The sequence below is a fragment of the Heteronotia binoei genome, chromosome 8, assembly GCF_032191835.1.
Source record: "Heteronotia binoei isolate CCM8104 ecotype False Entrance Well chromosome 8, APGP_CSIRO_Hbin_v1, whole genome shotgun sequence".
Taxonomy (NCBI): Eukaryota; Metazoa; Chordata; class Lepidosauria; order Squamata; family Gekkonidae; genus Heteronotia; species Heteronotia binoei.
The window spans coordinates 82,601,492-82,628,600 of NC_083230.1; the positions used below are offsets into that span (position 1 = coordinate 82,601,492).

A 27,109-nucleotide genomic window follows, 5' to 3' on the forward strand; every position below is an offset into this window, starting at 1 on the left:
CCTTCTGCAGCATCGCACTCCGCCACCCCCCCCCCGGGCGCACTCAGAGGAGCACCATTAGACTTGGCCCTACCTGCTTCGACGCGGGCATCTGAGCGTTTTCTCTTAAGAGAGTGCTGGAGGAGGCTTCACTTCCCTGAGCAAAGCCTCCTCCAGCACTCTCTTAAGAGGGAATGCTCAGATGCTGTCGAAGCGGGTAGGACCAAGCCTAGCAGCACTCCTCTGAGCACACCAGGGAGGGGGCAGAGGAGCATGGCCCTGTGGAAGGGAAGGGAGGGGGGAGGGAGGGGGCAGTGTCCCGGCCTGAGGTGTGCACACAAACAGCAGTGACGGTGGTAGTGGTGGGGGAATTAGGCATTTGTCTTGGGTACCAGGAAGGGGGGGAGCCCAATTTGGAGCCCCCTCACTTGCCTAGTGGGCAAGCTGGGCCTGCTCAGGCTCTTTTTGAGCAGGAATGCAAAGGAATGCAGTTCCACTGGCTTGGCATCAGGGGGTATGATCTAATATGCATATGAGTTCCTGCTGGGTTTTTTCTACAAAAAAGCCCTGCTATTAATAAACAAGGTGAAACCTCCTAGGTGAGGGTGGGTTCAACACTGACAGAGCAGCTGAGGAGGCACATGGAGGAAAAGGTTCTTCAGAGGAGTAGCGCTGATTAGGAATGCCTCATCATTACCACTCTGTGGTTACAAGGCTTAGCCATCCATCTTCCCAACAAAAGCTAAAAGAGATTCCAAGTGAGTATGGGGCAGCTTTCAATTGCATCCTCTGTAACAATCTGACAAAGGGGAATTCACTTCATTTTCAAAAGGTGTAAAGGCCAAGCCACACAATCCGTGGACATGGCATAGCTAGCACTTGACAACCCGATTGGTATAAAGAGCCATCCGGCAATTGAGCAAGATGCATCTGACAAAAAGTTGAGAACTCAAACCTGTACCTCAGGAAGATGAGCCATCACCATTGCTGGATATTTTCTGATCAGCCATTATATCAAAACTGGAGTCAATGCACAGGAATTTCACCATGAAATTATAGTAGAGAGTGAACTAGCTAAGAGTTTTATGGAGACAGAAGAGAGCAGACAGCTCGTTTGACAAAAGGAAAGCCATGGCACATGCACAGCACTCTAGAGAGACTAGACATAAGGGTGGGGGCAGTAGGTGTAAGCAGGGGGGAAGCAGAGATAGAAAACCAACCACATACTAAAATCAGTTTCTCCAACCAGTGATTTTTTTTCCATAGTTGGGGGCTTCTACTACTACTGCACATACATCTTCCATTTCTTGCTTTAGGCACAGGTGTTCAAGGTTCACTTACTTCCCTAGCAGCAAACATAACATGATGTTTTCAACATGCTTCACTCTGACTTAGAGTTACCAACCCCATCAATCAATTTGGAAAGGCACTAGGCCACCCCACAGAAGGTAGGTGGATGCCAGCAATAACGAGATACTTAAATGCTTGGCATCTAGTTCTTGTTGCTGGGGTCCTGCGTCTACTTCATCAAATGGGCTCCGTTCACCTATGCGAGGGTAGCCAGGTCCAACTCAGGAAATATCTGGGGGCTTTGGGGGTGGAGCCAGGAGCAAGGTTGTGGCAAGCACCGCTGAACTCCAAAGGGAGCACTTGCCGTGACATTTAAAGAGCCCACACTCCTTATGCCTTCCCTCCAATGGAAGAGGAGGGGGCACCATTTTTGAAGCTCATAAAGTTGGACCCTTTGATCCAACCTTTCTAAAACTTAGTGGGGTTTTTTGAGGAAAGGCACCAGATGCTATGCTGAAAATCTGGTGCCTCTACCACAAGAAACCCTCCCAGAGCCCCAGATACTCATGGATTGATTCTCCATTGTACCCCATGGGAACCAGTCTCCACAGGGTATAATGGAGTGCCCAGCAGACATTTCCTCCCCATCCCTATTTCCCGAACACCTTGAAGCGGGTGGAAGGCCTCCAAATCAAGGGATCCCCTGCCCCCAACTGGGGACTGGCAACCCTAGCCTTTGCTAAGTAATCATTTTAAAGGCCTAGCTCTTGCTCTACCAACACAACAGTATTCTTCTCAAAAGGGCAGCATCCTAGAGCCTTCAAGTATCTTCATATTTCTCCCACTCCATAATAGGATGGGCATTCTAGCTGGGTATATTTATTTAGAATCCTAACCTCCTGTTCCCTTGGAAGCAATGCCATCACTCACACACATACCATTTTAGTTGAAAATGCAAGTATCACATTTTGTTGTTATGGAAGAGGGAGAGTTTACCCTCAAGGGGTTTTGCCATTGCAAATCTGCTGTCTTAAAGACCATACTTGCAACACTTGAGACTGGGTATCAGCACATTCACTTACTGAACAAGCCAGACAGCCTTCATAACCTATCAGTTTGTAGGTTTTCCCTGAATTGTCCATGATCAGCAGATGAAAAGCAGAGTTCTTTGGTGCAACCATGCTCTCACAATGTGCTCACACACACTCTAACGTCACCCACATGGCAAAATATACATATCTTAACAAGAGCACAGCGACTCCTGTTGTCCTCTACCAGCATTCTCACTCTCGTACATGCAAACACACACCTTCTTCTTAGTTAAGGTTCTAGCCATCTGCAGTAAGGGCACATAGAGCCAGAGTCTGCAAGAAGAGTCCAGGCCTTGTTTGCCTTCAGCTCCCTTTCCCTTGTCTGCAATCTCTCTGGGCTGAACAAATGACAGTGTGTCAGACACGGACATCCTAAGTTTCATGTGACTTAGAAGACCATCTCTTAAAGTGGAGTTTGACACCATCCTGATTGAAACTGAAAGGACTGTAAAGGTTAATTCATGTTCACATCACCATGCTTCCAGCTGTTGTGCCTTACTGCATGTCCCCATATCTCAAACACAGAACAGATCTTTCCATCTGCTACCTACATAAGATTTTTCTCCCATCCTACAGGAGAGGTGAAGGGGCTTTGCCAATCTCTCCTGCAAGTTCTGGGGCCAATTCCTACTCCTCCTGGTCCTCATTAACATGATTAGGAATTCCACCCCCCCCCCAAGGTCTCATTTCTGGAATGAGGCAAACAGAGGCTGAAGAGAATGTAAACTTCCCCAGCTGGAGAGGAGAGGAGAGGAAAAAAGGAAAAGACCAGAGTTATGCCTCATTTCTCCCAGTTTATCCATGAAGTTCCAGTTTCCCATGCAAGCCCCCCACTCCCATCACCCAGCTCCCTCTGCTTTCTGGTAGGGGTTTTCCAGTAAGTAGCGAAAATGCTGGTAGTTCTTCAGCAGATATTTAGGGGCATACATTTGTTCTTTGGGGTCTGCAGGAGGGTACTCCTGAATGGTACCATCAAACCACCCACCAGTCCGGATTAGTTCCTGGATATAATTGAGGTCCCGCTTGTCTTCATAGTCCCCCCAGCGGGGAAAATCCCCATTCTGTGCTGACACCAGTTTAAAATAGATTCCCTCAGGTGTGAAGCACCAAGAGCAGTGCCAGCCAGCAAAATGGAGAGGGCTGCCCAGGGACCATTGTACCAGGATGTGGCCTGTGCTGTTTTCATATTGCCGGAAGCCAGGCATGGTGTAATACTCCCTCCGACGAAGACGGATCCCATCTGTGGCATAAACAGTTTGAAGCATTCCAATCGTGCAACCGGAAACCACCTCTAGGGTGCCAGGCTGCTTCCAGAAGAAACCGTAGAGAGATTTGCGCATATGGAAAGCAAAGGGCTCTGTCCAGCCATCATATAGTTTGAGAAAGAGCACACCATCTCGGGCTGGGATTTCATCTGCATCATCAATGATGAAGACATCGTCAGGCCGCAAATTGCGGAGGCGAGAGACACCGTCCCGAGTCAGAAATGTGCGCAGATAGTCATCAGCGATCCAGCCATCCTGCCGGCCGCCAGGAGGGAAGTGATCCAGGAAGACATAGAGTACCTTGTGGCGGATATAGTCAAAAGACCCATTGAGCAGCATCTCACGGAACTTGAGTGGGCGGGGCTCACCGTAGGCCGTGAAATTCGATTCACAGACAACAAAGGCATCCACCACATCTCCCAGTTCATGGAAACGCACATCCAAGAGATCAAATTCATGGTTCACATTGATGGCATTAATGACTCTCCTGGGTACCTCTCGTGGTGTCAGACGGTCTTTAGTGGGGAGGTTTGAATACTGGACCACGGTGGGCACCCCACAGCTAGGCCCATGCCAACCAGGCAGGCATACACACTCCACCCACTTCCGCCGCTTGGTCCCATTAGTGCTCAGAGGTTTCCGGCCTGCACGCTCTGAAGCGGCTCCCTCTAGTTTTTCTTCTGGCCGGCCTGCTAGTGGTTTTTCCAGCACCTTGGTCCCTGGCTTGAAGCAGACTCCTCCAGCTTTGGTATGTACAAAGTATTCCGAAATGTCTTCAGGCAGCACAAACTCCACTCTGTGCAACTCCTCGCTGGCTCTGCTCGGGGAAAGAGGCTGAAGTAAAGGTGAGTGGGAATAGAGTGGCGTGCGGAGGAACTCTGGACTCCCTGGCTCTGGGCTGACTTGAGGAGTGACAGGTGCATTGTTCCAGAAAAAGTTAGAAACCAAGTTGGGGCTCAGTGATGCCAGCTCCCTAGGGAATGTGACATAGGAGAGGGCCTTCAGGAAGTGAAGGAAGGAGATGAGGCAGAGACCAGCCATGCACAGAGTCAGAAAGAGCTTGTGGCGTCTCATCTTCATCCTAGGACAGGAGAAAAGGATAGAAGAAATAGTAATGTTAATCTTTTACTAGCCTACAGAGATTTTTTAACCACTGAATGGGGAAAAAACCCTGATGTGCCGGGATGATAAACATAAATTAAATTATAATCCAGTCTAATTCCCCACTTCCCTTATCTCTGCCTTTTGTCCCCTCGCTCCCAAATCCAGTGACCCCCACACTCAATTAGAATCTGGAGGAAACGCCACAGACAAGTACTTTCTTCATGTATCTACAGCTTGCCTAATTGCAAGGATTCTGACTGGGGAACAGCAGTTGTATACATCATGTGAATGAAAGGGGTCCTTCCTTCTAAAGGAAGAACTCTATAGTCAAACATACAGTGCATGGGCCTGATCCGTCCCCTGCAGGGCTGGTATCCATTCCATGAGCAACTGCCTGTCTCCTGCTTCCTTCTCACAGCTGATTTTGCATCGCCCAGCCTCTGAAGCGGAAGGAAGAAGAGAGCATATGTCGTGCACCACAGAAAAGCTCCCCCTGCTCTCTTTCTGCGTCCTCCACTGTGACTGCTCTTGCATCACCAAGCCTCTCTGAAGGGGAAGGAAAAAGAGAGTGCATATCTGTGCATTAGAGAAAAGCTTCCCCTGCTCTCTTCTTGCTTCCTCCACTGGGGCTGCTCCTGTGTTGCCAAGTCTGGATTCCCTCATTTGGAGAGGGAGGAAGGGAGAGAGGTGGAAGGAAAGGGAGTTCCATGGAACTTTAAAGACCACCAAAGTTTTATTCCAGGTATAAGCTTTCCTGTGCATGCACACTTTGCGGGGAGGAGGAGGGGAGGGAGATTCTTATGAAAAGCCCTGCTCTGCTGTTTTCTTTGAGTCCTGTTCACACATACGTGCACCTTAAAAAAAGGAAGGGGGCAGGAAAGAGATGCATCTGGGATAAGGACAATTAAAGGGAAATTATTCTGAAAAGTTATTTTTGTATGATTAGATTTCTATGTGCCTATCTGGGATTTAATTTTATTTCAAAAATATCCAAAAATATTCAAAAACAGCACTTGGACTGGATTCCATAGACTAATGACTGGAAGTAGATAGCTAAGTATTTTAAAAATATATTTATGGTTCCATATATTCCAGTTCACCATGTGGTCTCCCTCTCTCCCCTCTCACCTCACTGGTTGCCTTTCTTCACATTACCTTTCTTCCCTTTGCTTTTTAAACTTATTATCACTAGCAGTGAGTGGATTTTGTCCAGGCTGAAAGCAACACATTATTTCACATGGAGTGATCCCCCTTTCTGATTCTAACAGCACAGCTTGCAATCTTTATTAGTGGAAAGAAGCATGAGTCCAGTAGCACCTTAATGCCTAACAAAATTTGTGGCAGGGCATCAGCTTTCATGAGTCACTACTCACTTCTTCAGATACATCTAAAATGTGAGCCCATTTGTCTTTATATCTTGGAGAGTGAAGTGGTTTTAGATGCCAAATAACAATAGCAGCCACTGGTAATGAGAGAAGAAACCTAGGTCTCAATTCAGCCCAGGAGAATGCATTGAGCTTCATTATCTGTTGTAATTCAGCAGTGTCTCTAATCTCCATCTGAAATTCCTTTGTTAAGAGAACTAGTACTCTTAGATCAGCAACTGAGTGTCCTGGAAGGTTAAAATGTCCCCCACGGTTTTTTGAATGTTGTGGTTTCTTATAGCTGTAGAAAGACTAAGAGTCCAGTAGCACTTTGAAGAATAACAAAATTTGTGGCAGGCTATGAGCATTCATGAGATGCTGCTCACTTCTTCAGTCTTGTTCATTTATTATTTGCATTCTCCTGGACCAAACTGAGACCTTGGTTTCCTGTATAATTACCAATGATGATATATCCATGCCTACTAAAAAGGTAAAGGTAGTCCTCTGTGCAAGCACCAGTCGTTTTCGACTCTGAGGTGACGTTGCTTTCACAATGTTTTCACGGCAGACTTTTTACGGGGTGGTTTGCCATTGCCTTCCCCAGCCATCTACACTTTCCCCCCAGCAAGCTGGGTACTCATTTTACCAACCTCGGAAGGATGGAAGGCTGAGTCAACCTGGAGCCAGCTACCTGAACCAGCTTCTGATGGGATTGAACTCAGGTTGTGAGCAGAGGGCTCCGACTGAAGTACTGCAGCTTTACCACTCTGCACCATGGGGCTCTTCAATGCCTACTACTTCTCTGCATATCACACCTAACCCAATCAAGTCTGTTATTGCCATTCAGCATCTGAAATAATCTTTATAAAGTTTGTATCTCTGGTACCTCATGTTACATTTTATGGCACACATGGTTCAGCCCAACAAAGTAACATTTATGTCTGATCCATTCCTCATAACAAATGAGTCCAACACCTCTGCTATAGAGGCTCAACAAATGGGTGTTCTCATAGTCATTGTTGCTGAAGAAATATGAAAGTGTGGGGACAGATAGGATAGAAGGGAGCTGTTTAACTGTTGGTGTAACGCTTAGAAGTCCACAGCAGATTTTCTAGTACAACCAGAGCTAGGAGCAGGTTTATAATGCAACCCTAAGAACCCTTAATTGGGAATAAGCCTCACTGAATAGACCCTGATAGGATTCTGAAGGATTGTTCTCTTCTCTTCCTTCCACCAAGCTGGACAGTTAGACAGTCATGAAAGACTGCTTCCAGACTAGTCATTTAGTCTGGAATTACCATCATTCATTCAGTTTTAGTACAGAGTACAAGCACCATTGGCAACACCATCACATCAAAATATTTTCCTGTTGTCCTCCCATCTTCTTCCAGACCTAACTGGTGGCATTTTTTTAAAGTGCCACTGAACTGTTGAGCTTTCTGTGTGGGCAGTCAAAGTTATTTTGAGGTTTCTTAAGACTTTAGTTCCCTTAAATTTGGCTACCAGTTCTGTTGGTACACTTCTGTGGGGGACTCAACCCAAATCTAAACAGTGTAATAGAGGGTCAAGCTACCTATAACACAATTCATAAAAATGTATAACATTTAATATAAAGCATATACAGAAATAAATTTTAAAACATATTGTCTGAATATCAGACTGTGTAAAATTTGCAAACCATATACAATTTCACATATACATTTGATGGAGTCAGGGCTTCTTTTGAGCAGGAACACACAGGAATGCCGCTCCGGCTGGCTTGGTGTCAGGGCGTGTGGCCTAATATGTAAAAGAATTCCTGCTGGTCTTTTTCTACAACAAAGCCCTATGTGAAACAATGGTGGCATCAGGGGGTGTGGCCTAATATGCAAATGAGTTCTGCTGGGCTTTTTCTACCAAAAAAGCCCTGGATGGACTTCCAATCACCGCAATAACCATACACATTTGGTATGGTCAATATATACTTCTTACTCAGTAAGCAGCTTTTTATGGTGTTACCTCACATCCAGTGATATTAGATACTCTGCACCAGAGAACCATAAAGGTGAATATTCTGATGTGTGTGTGAAGTTTTCATGACTATCCAGCTATGGCTTACTTTATATAATTTTAAGTAACAACATACCATATAAGAAGCAACACCTGGCTTTCTATCATTTTTATTCCTGGATGTGTGTCTTTGTACATTTTATATATTGACCACTGAGGAAGGCCCTTTGGGGATAGTCCTAAAACTTTACACACACATCAGAATATTCACCTTTAAGGTTCTCTGGTGCAGTATCTAATATCACTGGATGTAAGGTAACACCATCAAAAGTTGCTTACTGAGTAAGCAGTATATATTGACTACTGAGAAAGGCCCTCAGGGGCTGAAGCATATATGGTTATTGTGGTGATTGGAAGTCCATCAAATGTACATGTAAAATTGTATATGGTTTGCAAATTTTACAGTCTGATATTCAGAAAATATGTTTTAAAATTTATTTTTGTGTATGCTTTATATTAAATGTTATACATTTTTATGAATTGTTTTATAGGTAAAGTCTCCTGGCTTCACCCCCAAAGCACCCAGATATTTCCTGAGTCGGACCTGGCAACCCTAGGAACACTGCATGCCTGAAAAATAAATATTAAAACTCATGAGAGCTTTGTTCGTGTAGCTTCCAGCATAATGTGCAGATGAAGCTGATGACTCTGGCAGGCATTACCGACCCGGAACTTCTGAAAAGAAGAGCAGAAAATAAAAAACTGCAATCCATTAATGGTTCCTATTTTGCTGATTTTCTTCTCGGTGCTTGGCCACAATGTTAAATTTGATGACTCAGGGTGCATGCAATACTGCGGTAGTGATCTGGATAGCTTTTTTTTTCAATGTACCCATTCCCTTTTCGGGGACAACATCACTGCTGACTCATGCTGAGGTATTTACATGCTCTAATCCAGAGGTGTCAAACTCATCTGTCACAAGGTCCAGAGGACTTGACATAAGTGTCACTTTGCTGGGCTTAGCCAGGTGTGCCATAAAATGTAACAAGAGGCACCAGAGATATAAACTTTATAAAGGTGACTTCAGATGGCAATTGGCAATAGCAGGTGAATGGCAATAATAGGCTTGATTGGATTAGGTGTGATACGCAGATTAGCAGCAGGTGTGGAGATACCAGCCTTGCTAATGAGATAGGAGAGCTAGGTCTCAATTCTGTCTAGGAGGATGCAAAGAATAAATGGATGTAAGTCTGACATTAGAAACAACAACATTCAATTGCTGACCTAAGAATAGCAGTGCTCTTACAAAGGAATTTTAAAAGGAGAGACGGCTAGGTCACAATTGATAATGAAGCTCAAGACATTACATCCTTCAGGACTGAATTGAGAGCTAGTTTTCCCGTCTCCTTACCAATGTGTGCTATTATCATTTGGCATCTGAAATCACTCCACTCCCTAAGACGTAAGAACCAATCCAAGTGTTCTAATTCCTAATCGGACTTTCTGAAAGAAAATAAAATCCAGATAGGAACAGAGAAATCCATTTTAAAAAAAAGATTTTCAGAATAAGCCAAAATAATTTCCTCAATGTCAATCGTGTTTGTCAAAAGAATCCATCCATCCACTTTCACTCCAAAAAAAAGTGTGCTTACACACAAAAGATTATACCTGGAATAAAATGATGTTGATCTTAAAGCTGCTGTTTCTCTCCTCTCTCTCTCTCTGCCCCCTCCTTTCTTCCTCAAAAGAGGAGAACCAGCCCCAGAGAAGGAAACAGAAGCTCTGTGGGTTGGTGTGTGAAAGAGAGAGGCTTGTTTTTGTATCTCTCCCACACAAAGTAGGAAGCAGCCATTGAGAGAGCTCTGTGTGTATTTGTGTGTGTGTGTGTGTGTGTGTGTAAGAGAGAGGAGGAGCCCAGGTGGGGGCAGGGGATATCCTGGTTTTGAGGGCCTCCCCCGGGATTAGGGTCATCAGAAAGCAGGGGGAGGGGAGGAAAATATCTGCTGAGCATTGCATTATTCCCTATGGAGACTGATTCCCATAGGGAATAATGGAGAATTGATCTGCAGGTATCTGGGGCTCTGAAGAAGCTGTTTTTTTGAGGTAGAGGCACCAAAGTTGCAGCATAGCATCCAATGCCTCTCCTCAAAAGACCCTCCAAGTTTCAAAAAGATTAGACCAGGGAGTCCAATTCTATGAGCCCCAAAAGAAGGTGCCCCTATCCATTATTTCTAATGGAGGGAAGGCATTTAAAAAGTGTGTGGTCCCTTTAAATGTGATGGCCAGAACTCCCTTTGGAGTTGAATTATGCTTGTCACAACCTTGCTCCTGGCTCCACCCCCAATGTCTACTGGCTCCATCCCCAAAGTCCCCAGATATTTCTTGAATTGGACCTGACAACCCTAACCCTCCCTCTGGATGATACAACTGCCCAAATGTTGGCAGAGGGAAATCAAGGCTACAAGGGGTCTCTACCCATTGCAGGCAGGAATGATGGGTGTAGCCAACACAATAGCTCAAATTTCTCCAAGACATATTCAAAGCCCCTCTTGTAGCATGCTAGTGTGCCCAAGCACTTAGTTTTGGAATAACTGCCCTGGGCCTTGTCAGGAATCACAACACATAAAGATCTGACATACTTTTTTTAGTAATATGCAGGGACTCACAATGGTGTTTCCCTTTCTTCTGATCATTGGTTGTAATGGCAGGGAAACACACTACATGATAACAGCTATGTCTTGCAATGCTGGGAAGAAAGGTACAGAATTATAGCTCCAGGCCTCTTGTAACACAGAGAATGATGCTAGATACTGGCAGTTCTCAGTGCACTTCTCCATGAGCTGTTCCATTCCAGTGCTTTGCTCACTAAAACCATCTGCTTTCACTAGTCTGATCAATCAAGGGCATTTTGAATCGTTTTCTGGCACATCTCAGTTTGCTGCCACCTGCAAATTTGATGAGCACACACTCTGCTGTATTATCCAAATCAGCTTGCCTAGAGGCACAGAATTCAGCTGCCAGACCTGCAATTTCCCTGCATCTTCTTTTTGAAGATTGGTGCTTTGCTATCTTCCCAATATTTCTCAAAGACGGTTGCCAGTGGCTCCCTGCAGATAATTCAGATAAGCCATGACTGTAAGGCTGGACTGCATGTGGGGGTTTAAGTTCTTTTGCTTTACGCTCTTTGGTCACCAGTCCCAGAGCATGAACAAAAAGCAGTTTAAAGCAGCCCCTCCCTCTCATCCTGTCTGGAACCATCATGGTGCAGTGCTCAAACTAATTGGTTCACGAATCAGAGACCCAAGCACAAGAGAGAAATGCTCTCTTTGTCTGCCTCCCCACTTAATTCATCACTAGCCTTCCCATCCAAGAACCACTGCCAAGAAGTGAAGTGGGAAGGGCCATCATCCAGACAATCCATCCTAAAGACATCTACCAACTCTATCCCGGCAGCTAAAGTTCCATTCACCCTGGAGTAAACAACTGCATACATTTGTTCATAGTCCTAAAGTGTTGGGAATGACAGTTTCAAATAAGGATGCAAGGGCATTGGCTCTTCGAGAGATTGCCAGTCATCTTCCCTAGGCCAAGACATACAAATTTTATAAAGACACTAGGCCAAGACATACAAATTTTATAAAGAGAAAAGGAAGATAACACTATTCAGAATTGCTCTTTTACAGAAGAAAGACTGGATCATCTATCAATAGTTTGGATAAACACACACCGTTGATCTAATCAGCAAGTCAGGCTGTTATTCATGGGTGACACACTGCTTACATGGCTTTTGCCTTCAAAACAGGAACCTGATCAAGACTGCTTCCTCATGAAGACTCAGAACGTTTTTGTTTTTTTTGTCATCTCTATGAAGAAGTCATTGCCTAACTGTGCTCCGATCATTCTTCCTCAAACCCACTTTTCTCCTACCCTCTTGGGAAGAGCACAGTCCAAGTGAGTTGTTACATCATATGCATGGGGAGCTGCATGTTTTCAGGGATGTCAACCACACTGGCACTATTTTCCTTCCATCAGCCCTTATGGCCACCTAAAAGGCATTTTTGGCATTGGTAACAGCTAAGTTCTATAATGTTATCACAATCACCCACTTTTAAAACAGCTCTCAAAAAGTCCTCCAGTGAAATGGCAGGGAGGCAGGGGAAGTGGCAGGTAATGGAGGAAAGTGTGCCGAGAACTCCTGCATGGAAGCTCAGTCACCACTGCAAATACATCTGCATTCCCAACAGTAATGAATGCAACACAGGGAATCTTTACTAGGTGGATGCAGCCCAAGGCTAGCTTTCAGAATAATTTATATAACATTCCTGTTGCAACTCGTGGAGATAATTTTTCCCCATCAGAAACCAGGAGAATTTTGAGGAAGAATAAAATTAAGGAGGATCCAGAGATTCAACAAAAGCAGAAGGCAAGGCTTGCCTCAGAAGGTAGCCCTAAAGTGCAACACAGTTCCCTCAGTTGACCACAGCAGCTCTTGTCACTGTGGTTTTGACCTTATCAAGGTGCTAAACCTGTACCACTGCAGAGGGAGTTTCAGATACAAAATCTGAATTCTCCATATACAAATACCCCTATAAATAATGGTATCTTCCAGATACAGGTTTACCACTTCAGCAAAGATGACATGTATAACATCTATTTCAGCCCATTGTACCTTATTCCCTCGTCTGAAGAAGTGTGCTTTTAGCACACAAAAGCTCACATTCTGAATAAAACTTTGTTGGCCTTAAAGGTGCAACTTGACTCCTGCTATGTGTAACACTTGATTCTATCTAGCTTTCCCCAAAATAGATCATCATCTCCAAATCCACCCACAAATATCTTACCTTTCCTATTGCAGCTGTGGGCAGAAAAGTATTCACTGTCATACATTCATCAATTTCAAGGAAGGAATGACGAAAACTGGAGACCAGAGTGACTTGGCTCAGGGTCCTGATTCACCTTTCTACCTGAACCCAGCTTCAGAGCATCTCCTTCTTGAGAACTCCATAGAACAGGATCTAATTAACTCTTTCACAGCCCTCCCATCTACGGAACAACTTGCAATCACAACTAAACTCAAAGTGTTGAGGGACAAACTTTTGAAAACAAAAAGTGGTCACACGCAACAAGTATCTAACCTGCTCATGATGCCCAACACTCTTGAGAATGGTTCAGCTTTATCAGTCCCTCTAACTCCTCTCGTTTCTATGGAGGTAGACCAAAGGAAAACAGGAGTAAACCACTCACCCTTCCAAAAAGTGAATCCTGAAGAGAAGACTGATTTAATTTCCACCATAGAAGGCAAATTGGATCTCAAGGAGAACCTTGAGTCATCAACACAAGTTGAAGTTCATACATCTCCAGTTATGGCTGAGAATCCCCTTCTGAGCAGCTATAGTGAGATCGTGTGGCCAAATAGAAGTCAACTAATTAAGAACATCTCGAGCAGCTTCGGTAATGGATTTGTGTTTCATGATACCAATGGCACCCTTGAACAACTAACTAGAGAAGACTGACTCACCACCCCTTTCATACTCTCGCCATCCAAACCCTTCACCATTCAGGATATTAAGATCGTCTCCTGGAATGTGGCCGGCTGGCAGAATAAGGCCAAAGATGCTGAGTTTATAAGATATCTTAAGGGGGTTGATGTTATACCACTACAAGAAACCTGGACTCCACACCAGATCCAACTAGAAGGGTAGAAGTCCTATTCCCTCCCAGCCTTCAGGAGTAATACAAGGGGTCATTTTCAAGCAGGATTGTCTATACTTGTCTCTTCACATTTTGCCTTGGAACACATCACTCTACAGGCAAACATCTCTATGGTGCAGGTCATCAAGCTTCTCCTCAAAAAATTCTCCTTAATTATTATGAATGTATATGTACCACCCTCTCTAGATAAGTTAACTCTTTTGCAATATTGGGAACACTTGGCCACACTCATGGAGGAATTAGAGAGGAAATTTCCAACTATAGAAATAATTCTAGTGGGTGACTTTAATGCTAGGGTAGGGAAGGACTGTAGCATATTTTTTAAAGCTCTTGATTTTAACCAAGATGACACCCTTCCACCCATTTTCTCCTATCCAAGATACTACAAGGATAGCCTTCTAAATTCAGCAGGCATCTGTATTACCAAATTCTGTATGCAATACAACAGAATTTGGTTAAACGGTTTGATTGGCTACCCAAATTCAGGAGAATTCACCTTTGTCTCCCCGAGGGGCTGTAGGGTAACTGATTACATTTTAATCTCTCCTTTATTGAAACCTTATGTCAAAGATTTTACATTGGGGGATTTTATTACTAGTGACCATTTTTCCCTCATTTTGACTCTTCAAATTGGTCCTCATATTTATCCCTCCTGTAACTTGTCCTTGCAACCTTACAAGACTGACTTATTGCTCAGAATTCCATGGAATGATCACACAGTTTGGAAAACCCAACAGCTCTTCAGATCTGGTCCCGCTGTAGAATACAGATCCTCTTTAATATGTGCATCTGACCCTAATGTATCTGTATCAACTTACAATTCTTTAACATCTTATATCTCTGAATCATTGAGTGTCAGTTCAGGGTGCCCAAGCAGAGGTGCAACTATTCTAGTAAACTCTACACACCGATGGTTAGACAGAGAATGTAAAGAAACAAAAACTCTTCTGCATAAAGTTTACAACCAATACTGCAATTCAAAGGCGACCTTGCCATCACAATACTTTGTGCTTAAGACTCAGTTGCAAAACCTTATCACAAAAAAGAGGCACAATTATATTAAAACTCAATGCGAAGAGCTATACCATGCCACTACCTTAAAAAATTCTAATAAGTTCTGGGCCATAGTCTCGGGTGCATTCCGGGCCGATGACCCATCTATGCCTGCCATTTCATCTTATGTTTGGTTTCAGCACTTCTCAGTTCTGTTCCATCAAGGTCTAACTTGTGCTGAACCATCTGATTTTCCTTTAGCTGATTTACCTGACTGGCCTCCTTTCCCTCCAGAGGAAACAAAAGAATTAATTGCACAACTGAAATTAGGAAAGGCTCCTGGCCCGGATGTCATTTCCTCAGAAATCTTAAAATTAGACCCAGACTGGTGGGCTTCTCCCCTTGCATCTCTGTTGACAATTGTAGATTGAACTGGCATAATTCCCTTGGCATGGTTGAATGCAATAGTGGTCCCGCTATACAAAAAAGGTGATCACACTAACCCTGCCAATTACAGGCCGATTAGCCTACTCTCCATCATTGGCAAGCTTTACTCCAAACATCTATTAGTCCAGCTCAATCTCTGGATTTTGCAGGAAAAAATTCTAGGCCCTGAACAGTTGAGCTTCTGCAAAGGAAAGACCACTTTAGACCACTGCATTACCCTATCCCATCTAGTCAACAAGTACACTGTGCATAATAACCAAAAATTATTTGTTGCTTTTTTAGATTTAAAAGGCGCATTTGATTCAGTTGACAGGGACATTCTCTGGATTAAGCTAGATAAACTAAACATGGATAAAACACTCCTTATGCTTATTAAGAGATTACACACTTCTACCACCTGCCAGATCAAATGCTCATTAGCAGGCAACCTAACATCGAAAATTGCTGCCAATAAGGGTGTCAAACAGGGTTGCATTTTGGCTCCCATTTTATTCAATCTCTTCCTTAATGACCTGGCTATTCAGTCGTCTGGTCCTGACTGCCATAGTCCAATCTTGGTGCATTACACGTACTCTTGTTACTTTATGCTGATGATACGGTGCTGTTCTGCTCTAGAGTGGGCTTAAGATGTCTGCTGTCCCGTTGTGTTCTGTATTTTACTAGTAATAAGCTCCAGTTCAATTATGAGAAGTCCAAAACCTTAGTTTTCTCAAAAAAGTGGAGGCTTTACAAAAGGGTTATTGATGGTAAAGAGATAGAGCAAGTCAAGTATTTTAAATACTTAGGTGTTTATTTTCAATATAATGTGACTTGGTCTACCCATCGCAAGTATGCACTGAAGATAGCTAACATCAGTGCATCTGCCATAGCTCGCTTTTTTTATGGCAGAGGTAACCAATTTGTGCCAGCTGCCATAAAAATATTCAAAGCCAAAGTGATTTCACAACTTCTGTATGGCATCCCAATCTGGTTTGGATCTTATGAAGGTGCTATCGAACATATCCAATCCAAATTCTTGCATAAAATTCTGGGCATGCCAAAAGGTGTCGCATATACAGTTATCTGCTTAGAAACTGGCATGTCCTTAATGGTTACTAGTGCATGGCTCATGACCTTCAAATTACAACTCTGAACCAAATGCTCTCTGAATTTAATTTGTCAAATTAGTCAGCACAAATTGAGAGAAAAATACAAGCAATGGGTTTATCCCTAGAACTATTGTCTATCCTGTCCTTCACCACCACAGTCCAACAAATTAAAAACAGGCTGCTAGATATTGAGCGCCAAGACCTATACAGTCTGGCTAAGAAAACTTGTTCCCCACTGAGTTTTGAGATCTCTCTTAGTACTGGGAAAATGGCCTCATATCTATCCGTCTTGCAGGTGCCACAGCAGCGCAGAGCTTTTCCCCTTGCCAGATGCACCATGCCATGCCCTCTGCCATTCTTGATGGCAGATTTAACAAGACAGCCTACTCAGTCAGATACTGTCTCTGTAAGCAAAAATGTGTGCAGTCAGTTACTCATATTCTTCTTTATTGTAATTCGTATACAGATCTTCGTCACCAGTATTTACATCCACTTTTAGTTAGCATGGTTGATTGTTCTGATGCACTTAAGGTCTATAATCTTTTGAACGATACTTCATCTAGTGTCACTGAGAAAGTGGCTAAGTTTATTCTGTTTTAAAGGCATGCCAGAGGATCTCATAGAAATGTTTATGCTTTTCCTGATGTATATGTATGCAATCATTCCATTTTACCTTTTTTTTAACCAATTTGCTCTGATATATATATCTATATATTTTATGCCAATAAAGGCTAACTTGACTTGACTAAATTAACTTGGGAGAGTCTCAAATAGCATGATGATTAAGGTTATAAAATACATGGTAGGGCAGAAGGCCACACAGATAAGAGAGAAAAGGAAAAGGCGGGGGATTTGTTTTGAGTGTCTGAATAGCTGTCATGCAGTATTTTGCATGCTGGAACTTGTCATATCTTCAGTAAATGTCTCAGTTAATGCACAGAAGAGGAACAATTCTGAAGTACCTTCCTTTCTACCATTATTGCCAAATTAGTTCTTCCACCTGGAGCTATATGATGTGCCACAGCATGACCTACCATATCCCTGCAGCTTTCTGATTCACAGCACCAGTTCATACTATCACTATTTGCTAACAGTTTGTATTATTCTAATGTGCCCACGTTCCAAGGCAGCTTTAAGGCATGCAGCCTTCATTGGAATGCTTGTATAGTTATAGCCAGGGCTGTTTTTGATCAGGAACACACAGGACGCAGTTCCGGCTGGCTTGGCATCAGGGAGTGTGGCCTAATATGCAAATGAATCTCTGCTGGGCTTTTTCTAACAAAAACCCTATGCAAAACAATGGTGGCATCAGGGGGTGTGGCCTAATATGCAAATGAGTTCCTGCTGGGTGTTTTCTTCAAAAAAAGCCCTGGTTATAGCTGTTAAGAACCACTTGGACAGTTTATGATTTTACATAAATTGTTTATTTTTTTGTATATTTCTGGTCAAGGTTTTTGTTTTTCTATTTTTCCAGAGAGCCTAGAAACCTCTGAAGGCTAAAGCAGAGATGACTCAGGGAACATCCACAACTGGAATTGCCTGCAGTTGTTTTTTTAAGGCTAAAAAATCTTAAAATTGGGTTTGTCTGTGTCCTTTATAATATTTATATCTCCGCTACATGGAATTACATTTTATTACACACATGACCCAGCCCGACAAGGTACAACTTGGAGGAAGTCTCCTTGGAGGAAGGTTGGGTCCACACGAGTCTAAGGCAGGGGTGTCAAACTCATCTGTTATGAGGGCTGGATCTGACATAAATTACCTTGGTGTGTTCAACTGGTGGGTTCTAGCAAGCTGAATGCTACAGCTACAGTGAGTTTGTGCCAGCAAAAGATTTGCAGAACTATGGATACCAGAAAAAGATTACTGTGATAGTCCTCTGCGAGTCTCAGGAGCCAGGGGTGTTTTGATGCTGGGCAGAGATCTCCTGACCTGACTCCCATTCCCCTCAGTCAGATGGCAGCTCCTGAGAGATAATTTCCCACATGCTGCAGGGGCGCAATTCAGGGCAGGACCATGGTGCAGAGGAAGAAGGGGTATCAGCCTCCCCCCCCCCCTCCTACACACACACACAGTTTTCAAGATTCAAAACAGCCCTTTTGGGGTGGAGGATGCAAAGGCAGCCTATGGTTCAGCCAGTGGTGCGGATGTTCAGCTGCTGCCATGAAGGTCCCTGTATTCACAGCAGCAATAAGAGGACAGAAATCAACACCATGTGGATGCAGTCCAAGTTTCTCTTGCTGTTTTCTCTCAAGACACTGAGTTATGAGGAGTCTACAAGTAGATTTATCAGACTTGCAAAAATCAACAGATTCTTGAGAGTTAAACAACTGAATAGCCATGGATTGCTCTGAGCAGAGCATAAGAACATAAGAGAAGCCATTTTGGATCAGGCCAATGGCCCATCCAGTCCAACACTCTGTGTCACACGGTGGCCAAATACACACACACACAATGGCTAATAGCCACTGATGGACCTCTGCTCCATATTTTTATCCAATCCCCTCTTAAAGCTGGCTATGCTTGTAGCCACCGCCACCTCCTGTGGCAGTGAACTCCACATGTTAATCACCCTTTGGGTGAAGAAGTATTTCCTTTTATCCATTTTAACCTGACTGCTCAGCAATTTCATTGAATGCCCACGAGTTCTTGTATTGTAAGAAAGGGATAAAAGTACTTCTTTCTCTACTTTCTCCATCCCATGCATAATCTTGTAAACCTCTTATCATGTCACCCCGCAGTCGACGTTTCTCCAAGCTAAAGAGCCCCAAGAAGTTTAACCTTTAATCCAAACCTTTAATCATTCTAGTTGCCCTTTTCAGGACTTTTTCCAATGCTATAATATCCTTTTTGAGGTGCAGTGACCAGAATTGTACACAGTATTCCAAATGAGACCGCATCATCGATTTATATAGGGACATTATGATACTGGCTGATTTGTTTTCAATTCCCTTCCTAATAATTCCCAGCATGACGTTGGCCTTTTTTTAATGCCTTGACATTTTCAGTGAATTATCTACCATGACCCCAAGATCTCTCTCTTGGTCAGTCTCCGCTAGTTCACAACCCATCAACTTGTATTTGTAGCTGGGACTCTTGGCCCCAATGTGCATTACTTTGCACTTGGCCACAATGAACCTCATCTGCCACATTGACGCCCACTCACCCAGCCTCAACAGATCCCTTTGGAGTGCCTCACAATCCTCTCTGGTTCTCACCACCCTGAACAATTTAGTGTCATCAGCAAACTTAGCCACTTCACTGCTTACTCCCAACTCCAAATAGTTAATCAACAAGTTAAAGAGCATGGGACCCAGTATTGAGCTCTGCGGCTCACCACTGCTTACCGTCCTCCACTGCAAAGACTGCCCATTTATACTCACTCTCTGCTTCCTATTAATTAGCTAGTTTTTGATCCACAAGAGGACCTGTCCTTTTACTCCATGACTCTCGAGCTTACTAAGGAGCCTTTGATTAGGAACTTTATCAAAAGCTTTCTGGAAGTCAAGGTAAACAACATCTATTGAGTCCCCTTTGTCCACGTTTGTTCACCCCCTCAAAGAACTGTAACAGGTTAGTGAGGCAAGATCTTCCCTTACAGAACCCATGCTGAGTCTTCCTCAATAACATGTTCGTCAATGTGCCTACTCATTCTGTCCTTGATAATGGTTTCTACCAACTTTCCCGGTATTGAAGTCAGATTGACTGGCCTATAATTTCCCGGATCTCCTCTGGAACCCTTTTTAAAAATGGGGGTGACATTTGCTACCTTCCAGCTCTTAGGAACGGAGGCAGATTTCAATGAAAGATTACATATTTTTGTCAGGAGATCCACAAGTTCACCTTTGAGTTCTTTCAGAACTCTTGGATGTATGCCATCCGGACCTGGTGACTTATTAGTTTTTAAATCATCAATCAGTTGTAGGACCTCCTCTCTTGTCACCTCAACCTGACTCAGGTCTTTCAACACCCTTTCTAAAATCTGCTCTGTCCAGCTCAGTTCCATCTTTTGCAATAAGGGAATCAAAATCTTGCCCTTAAGGCTAATGTTGAGATAACTAAGGAGATGTGGCATACTTTCAACACTCAAAAACACTATGCTGGTATTCATAATAATCCAGGGTAACATTTAGCATGATAGCAGACATTAGGCATTCCTTTACTTGTTGCCAGTCCCCCTAAAGCCATCTTATCCCAACAAAATATACCTCTGCCCAAGTCACAGCTCCTCATGCCTAGTGCCTCGTGTCTGTCATTCCAGCACCCAAAGGATCCCTTTAGATGAATTGCACCAGTTGACTCACACATATAAAACTGTCACAACTAAGTTGCTCCAGGGGTCAATTAACATTCCTTTCAACAAATGCATTCCACTGCTCAATATTTTGGATTCTTGGAAAGAAATTTCTTCCTAGCAGGAGAGTCACCAAGTTCCCCAGTCTTCTGGTCTACAGACAAGGGGTGAAATACCCTCATTCCACCTACCAGTAACAGCCAGCCTAGACAAGATTTGCCCTCAGAGCACCATTGCCTGCCGTGCAAGCCAGAGGATGCTGTCTGCATGACTCCTCTGAGTAAGGTCCTAGTGCAGGTAGGGAGGTGCTGCCAGAGCAGCAGCTATGAGGCTTCACATCCTGCCCTTTCCAGTTCCTTGTTCACTGCAGTTGGGTCCAAGCTCTTGCTTCTGAAACATTGTGAAAGGCATGTCAAATTTTGTAATATCCTGTTTGTACTCCCATTTGTTAAGTTTGAAAATGTCAAGAGGGAGAAACTTTCACAATTTAGGAGGGTCACACAGAGGCACAAACTTGTCACCAATGTTCCCTTTAAGCTGAGGAGTCTTGTGAGCAAAAATTCTACTTTATGAGCTACTGGCATTAAAGTTGTGAGCTACTACATAAATTAGTTTGCTCTGGGGCCATCCTTCGTGAGCCAGGACAAAAATATGTGAGCCAGAGGCTAAAAAACTGTGAGCTAGCTCACACTAACTCAGCTTAGAGGGAACATTGCTTGTCACATACACCCAGAAAAAAGAGCAGGGAAATACAAACCCAGGCAACTTACACCAGCCTTTAAGAATTATTCCCTGGTGGGGAGGGCGGGATACAAATAAAAAGTATTATTATTATTATTATTATTATTATTATTATTATTATTATTATTATTATTATAAAAAAATAAAGGTAAGTAAGTAAGTAAGTAAAATTTTATTTATATCCCGCCCTCCCCCGCCACGCAGGCTCCCACGCAGGAACGGCACACCTTTTCAATTCCTTCCTTCCATAGGAAATAATGAAGGATAGGGGCACCTTCTTTTGGGGCTCATAGAATTGGACCCCCTAGTCCAATCTTTTTGAAACTTGGGGGATATTTTGGGGAGAGGCACAAGATGCTATACTGAAAATTTGGTGTCTCTACCCCAAAAAACAGCCCCCCGCAGAGCTCCAGATACTCGTAGATCAATTCTCCATGGTTTTCTATGGAAATAAATCTCCACAGGGAATAATAGAGTTCCCAGCAGACATTTCCTTCCCCTCCGCCCCCCGCTTTCTGACAACCCTGAAGCGGAGGGGGGGGAGGGTCTCCAAACCGGGGGATCCCCTGCCCCCACCTGGGGATTGGCAACCCTACTTCACATCAGTGCTTCATGTCTTTCCTAAAGAATGCCTTTAAATTGGTTTAGCTTAGCCAAACATGCTCACACCATCGAGGAAGGTTAAAATGTCTGCTGCTTTTTGCATTTCACTTTTGCTCCTTCCCTGCTACTTAGCTCTTTGTGGTGCCTCAAGCCCACCCCGCTTCCTGAAAAACAAGAGACAACCTAGGCTTCTGCTGTGCACATGGACAGGTCTTCACAAGCAGCAGTGGGTAGTTGCCATGAAGAGCAGCATTTCCTTAAAATGAAACTGAGCAAATTGCAAAGCTCAGGTAGCTTGAAAAAACAGGAGTGCACAAGGTCACCCAGATGGGTATAGCAAATGATCCTCCCCATATAGAGGGAGGGCATCTCTTGGAACCAAGGGCCACATCCTACTACCTGTAACAATATTTATTTAGTCCATTTATATCCTGCTCTGCCTCCAAAGAGATCTGGGGAACATACTTGGTTCTCTCTCCTGCATTTTATCCTCACAGACAGGGCTTTATTTTAACAGGAGCACACAGGAACACAGTTCCAGCTGGCTTGATGTCAGGGGGTGTGGCCTAATATGCAAATGAGTTCCTGCTGGGCTTTTTCTACAAAAAGCCCTGTTGAAACAATGGTGATGTCAGGGCATATGGCCTAATATGCAAATGAGTTCCTGCTCACAATAACCCTGTGAAGTAGGTTAGGCTGAGTGTGAGACTGGCCCAAGGTCACCAGTGAGGTTTCATGGCAGAGTGGAGGATATGAACCTGTGTCTCCCAGGTCCCAGTCCGACACTCTAAACTTGATGCCACACTGGGTTTCCCAGTCTCTGTTCTTCATCCTCCATTAGCTAGTTCCTGGTAATCCGACCTATGGTGCCATATTTAAAAGGCCTTACAAAGCAGTGCTTAACTCAGTGCAGCTTAACTCAGTATCTTCCATCAAGGGCCTCTGACTCCGTTTTAAAAAGGGACATTTCGGTGTAACATGCTGGTTATTTTAACAGCCTATTTTGAAAAACAAGTGGTGATGATATTTAGAACTTTTTAAAAATAATTTTTATTCACATTGCTCAAAAGTCTTTTTCTACAACCCCAGCATTTGGCATGCACATTGGGACTGTTGTAAGGAACACTGGCATAACACATAACCCATGGATGGAGCACATACAATGCAGCTGGGTAGAATCTTGGAACCCAGCCCCATTCAACAATCCCAGAGCCACATGAACAGAGGAAAAAGAAAAGAAAAGATAGGCCTACTTGCCCATGGGTTTTAAAGGTATAATATATAGATGAACCAAAGGTTCATTTGAATGACAAGACTTTGATGTTCTGCTTCTATGTTTAGGTATCTATCTTTTTGCCCTACTGCATCTAACTGAAGTGCTGGAGGGTCTGAGATTTCTACTGAGACAACAGCATGTGCATATGGGTAGAGAATGGGCTAAAAACTCCTGTTGTAAAGCAGCAACTCCAAGCCAAATCATTCTCCATTCCTACATCTACTTTAATGTCAAAAAAATCTATTAATGGATAGCCCACACATACTGTGCAGTTTGGCCCTCAGCTTCAGACCAGATTAGACATTGCCTCCCCCACCAAAAAGCTTACTCATCTCCTATGTTACATATTTTGTTGTTGTTCAGTCGCACAGTCGAGTCTGACTCTTTGTGACCTCATGGACCAATCCATGCCAGACCCTCCTGTCTTCCACCATTCTCCGAAATCTACTCAAAGTTGTGTTTGTTACATCAGTAATGCTGTCCAGTCATCTCATCTTTTGCCGTCCCCTCCTTCTTTTGCCTTCTGTCTTTCCCAGCATCAGGATCTTCTCCAGTGAGTGCTCCCTTCTCATTTGGTGGCCAAAGTATTTGAGCTTCAGCTTCAGCATCTGACCTTCCAGTGAACAGTCTGGGTTGATTTCCCTTAGGACTGACTGATTTGATTTTCTTGCAGTCCAAGGGACTCTCAAGAGTCTTCTCCAGCACCACAGCTCAAAAGCATCTATTCTTCTGCGCTCGGCCTTCCTTATGGTCCAGCTCTCACAGCCATACATTACTACTAGGAATACCATCGCTTTGACTATATGGACTTTTATTGGCAGGGTGATGTCTCTACTTTTTATTATACTGCCCAGGTTCACCATAACTGTCCTCCCAAAGAGCAAACATCTTTTAATTTCATGGATACAGTCACCATCTCAGGGCCATACCTGACAAGTTAGTCCATCAACACTCTCTTGTTACATATTCCTACAAATGCAGGAAATCTTTGCCTACAAGTACAGCAAATCTGAAAGATTATTTAGAAATAACCAACATCATCAAGTCACTAGAATACATCACCTTTGCTGCCTCTGAACTCATTACTTAAATATGGAGTTCAAGTTAATTTGGGGGGGGGGGAGACTCTAATAGCAGATGTAATGTCTATAAAAGGCACTCTGCCCATACTCAGAAGAATCCCCAGCTTTGCTATTATCTCTGATGTTCCTGGCATTCAAAACAAGTTTCAGAATGAACTGGATCAAAACCGGCCCCCTGGCTAGAGGCAAGTGTGACAATTTGTTCAACTCAATATTGCTTGTTTGGCTCGTTCTGGCAAGCCAGTTGCCGCTCATCATTCCAGAGCCTGTTATTAGGCAATTCCATGATTTCTGCAGCCAAAAATGCTATTTGTTTCATAAATGATTACAGTAAATTGGGAACTGGGGCGGTGCGAGGGGAGAAAGCAGGACTGTTGGATTGCATATTATGGCTCTGTGTTCAGGATACAAATGCGGAAAGGAGAAAACGAGAACAACCAAAACTCCTGAAAAGCATATTAAATGATGAGGGCTAAAAAAGTACATAAGATATTGGAGTCTCAAGGATTCAGCTGACTTCAACTCTCTGCCTACATTCCAGTTCCCTAATCAAAGCAAGCATCCTCGGCCGCTTTTATCCCACTGAGCATGTGGGGGCGTGGACAAGTATTTTGCCACCTTTTCCACCCTACTGCAGTTATAGTTGTCAGAGGGAGGCAGTTTCAATCAAGGAAATGGTATCAGCATGCAGAATTAAATCCCACCATTCTCCCGCCTTGGGTCCTGAGTCATTAGAGGGACCCCACCCACCACCACAGTAGCTGCTTTCCAAAACCAAATTACACCCCAGGGAATCAGTTCAGTTTTTCTGGCGCCACACAGAGGTTTCCCTTTTGCAGCAGTCAAACAGTCAGCTGGAGGGCGAGGGTCACCAGTCTCCAGATGGGGCTTGAAGATCTCCCAGAATTACAACTGATTTCCCGTCAAAAGAGATCAGTTCTTCTGCAGAAAATGGCTGCCTTGGAAGTGGACTCTATAGAGGTATTCCCTATGGAGGTTCTTCCCCTCCACAAACCCCTTCTTTCCTAAGTCTCCCCACCCCCCACCCCCCCAAAAAAGCCAGGAATTTTCCTACCCTAGTGACTACTTATGCGTTTGCAGCCAAAACAGGCAGCAGCAAAATGGAACCAGAATAATCTGGCAAAATATTGTTCACCATATATCATCACTGTTTTCCCAAACACACTCAAACTGACTCACTAACCATTGCAACCAGCCCATAGAGCAGGCCAGCATTTACCTCATTTTAGCTTAGAAAGTGAAAGAACAGGTTACCTAAGTTTATGGTTGATATGATTTTAATAAGGAACCTCTTGGCTCATAATCTCACTCTCAAATTCTAAAAGAAACCTGAATGATGACATATAAATTGCAATTATATGCAGCCATTTTTTTAAAAAGTTTGTGTATAACCTTTCCATAAGTGGATCATAGTTCATTCTGGCTCATTTTCCTTTCAGGTAAATACCGTAGCTCCGCAGGACGAATAATTGCATCCAAGCACCTCAGAGTCACATTTCAGTTTCACAGCAACCACCATGTGAAGTAGATTTGCTCAGGAATTAATAGCCAAATAGGGATTTGAAACTTGGGTTTTCAACGTCCAACACTCTGAGAATACTGACTTTTATGGACCGAAGGTCTGATTCAGTATAAGGCAGCTTCATATGTTCATATATGTTCACAAACAATCCTATAGGCTGCCATCTGAAATGTCTAAGAATTTTAATTAATCTGTTGTTTATTTTTTAACTTGTATAATGTTTTAATCCATGTTGCACATTGCCCTGCACCCAGCACTGGCTGGGATGGGGCGATTAAGCAAGTTTTAATAACAACAGTGATATCGCTCAAAAAATCTGTTCATCTGGCCCAGGCATAGCCCTCAACCTCCAAGCTATGAATGGCAGCCACTTGCTCCCATTTGTCCACGTGTTTTTTTTCTTTCTTTCTGCTATGTGTACATCCTGCTATGTGGGAATTCACTTTATGCACCTGACAAAGTGAACTCCAGCTCACTAAAACTTCTGTTTCAATAAACCTGTACTTCTTTAAATGTGCTACAAGACTTTCTTTTTTAGTTTCTTTCTGCAAGAAAAACAAAAACGGACTCCACTTAAATGTGGCTCACATGTGGAAATAGGCAGCTACAGCATACAAAGGGTGGTCCGCCCTCTCCTGAAAAAATCAACACTAGATCTGACCAAATTGGCACATTACTGGCTGGTCTCGAATTTACCCTTTCTGGGTAAAATTATTAAGAGGGCCGTGGCGTTGCAGTTACAGAGCTTTCTGGAGGACACTTCCGTTCTCGATCCCCACCAGTCCAGTTTTCGCCCAGGCCATGGGACGGAGACAGTGCTGGTCGCCCTGGTGGATGACCTCCAGCGGCACCTGGATCAAGGCGGCTCGGCGGTACTGATGCTGTTAGACCTATCAGCAGCGTTCAATATGGTCGACCATCGGTTGCTGACTTGCTGTCTCACCGATGTGGGGATTCAGGGGTTGGCCCTACAATGGCTTTCCTCTTTCCTTGATGGTCGAGGACAAAGGGTGGCAATTGGGAGTGAACTGTCCCAGAGACGCACACTTGATTGCAGGGTGCCTCAGGGGACGGTTCTGTCCCCAATGTTGTTTAACATCTACATGTGCCCCCTTGCCCAGATTGCCCGGAGGTATGGGTTGGATTGTCACCAGTATGCTGATGACACCCAGCTCTATCTACTGATGGACAGCCGGCCTGACTGTGTCCCAGAAAATCTGGACCTGGCGTTGCAAGCCATGGCTG

General features: G+C 43.8%; 1 protein-coding gene across 3 annotated transcripts in view; it reads right to left on the reverse strand.

Annotated features, from left to right (window-relative positions):
• Positions 1–3,134: 3,134 nt before the first annotated feature.
• The window catches only part of MGAT3 (beta-1,4-mannosyl-glycoprotein 4-beta-N-acetylglucosaminyltransferase), a 60,188-nt gene continuing 36,213 nt past the window's right edge, over positions 3,135–27,109 (reverse strand). For all 3 annotated transcript variants that reach the window (XM_060245426.1, XM_060245428.1, XM_060245425.1), the window contains exon 2: positions 3,135–4,706. In XM_060245426.1, coding sequence (XP_060101409.1) covers positions 3,200–4,705 — 1,506 coding nt within the window. In that variant the 5' untranslated portion in view covers position 4,706 and the 3' untranslated portion in view covers positions 3,135–3,199. The remainder of the gene's footprint in view (positions 4,707–27,109) is intronic.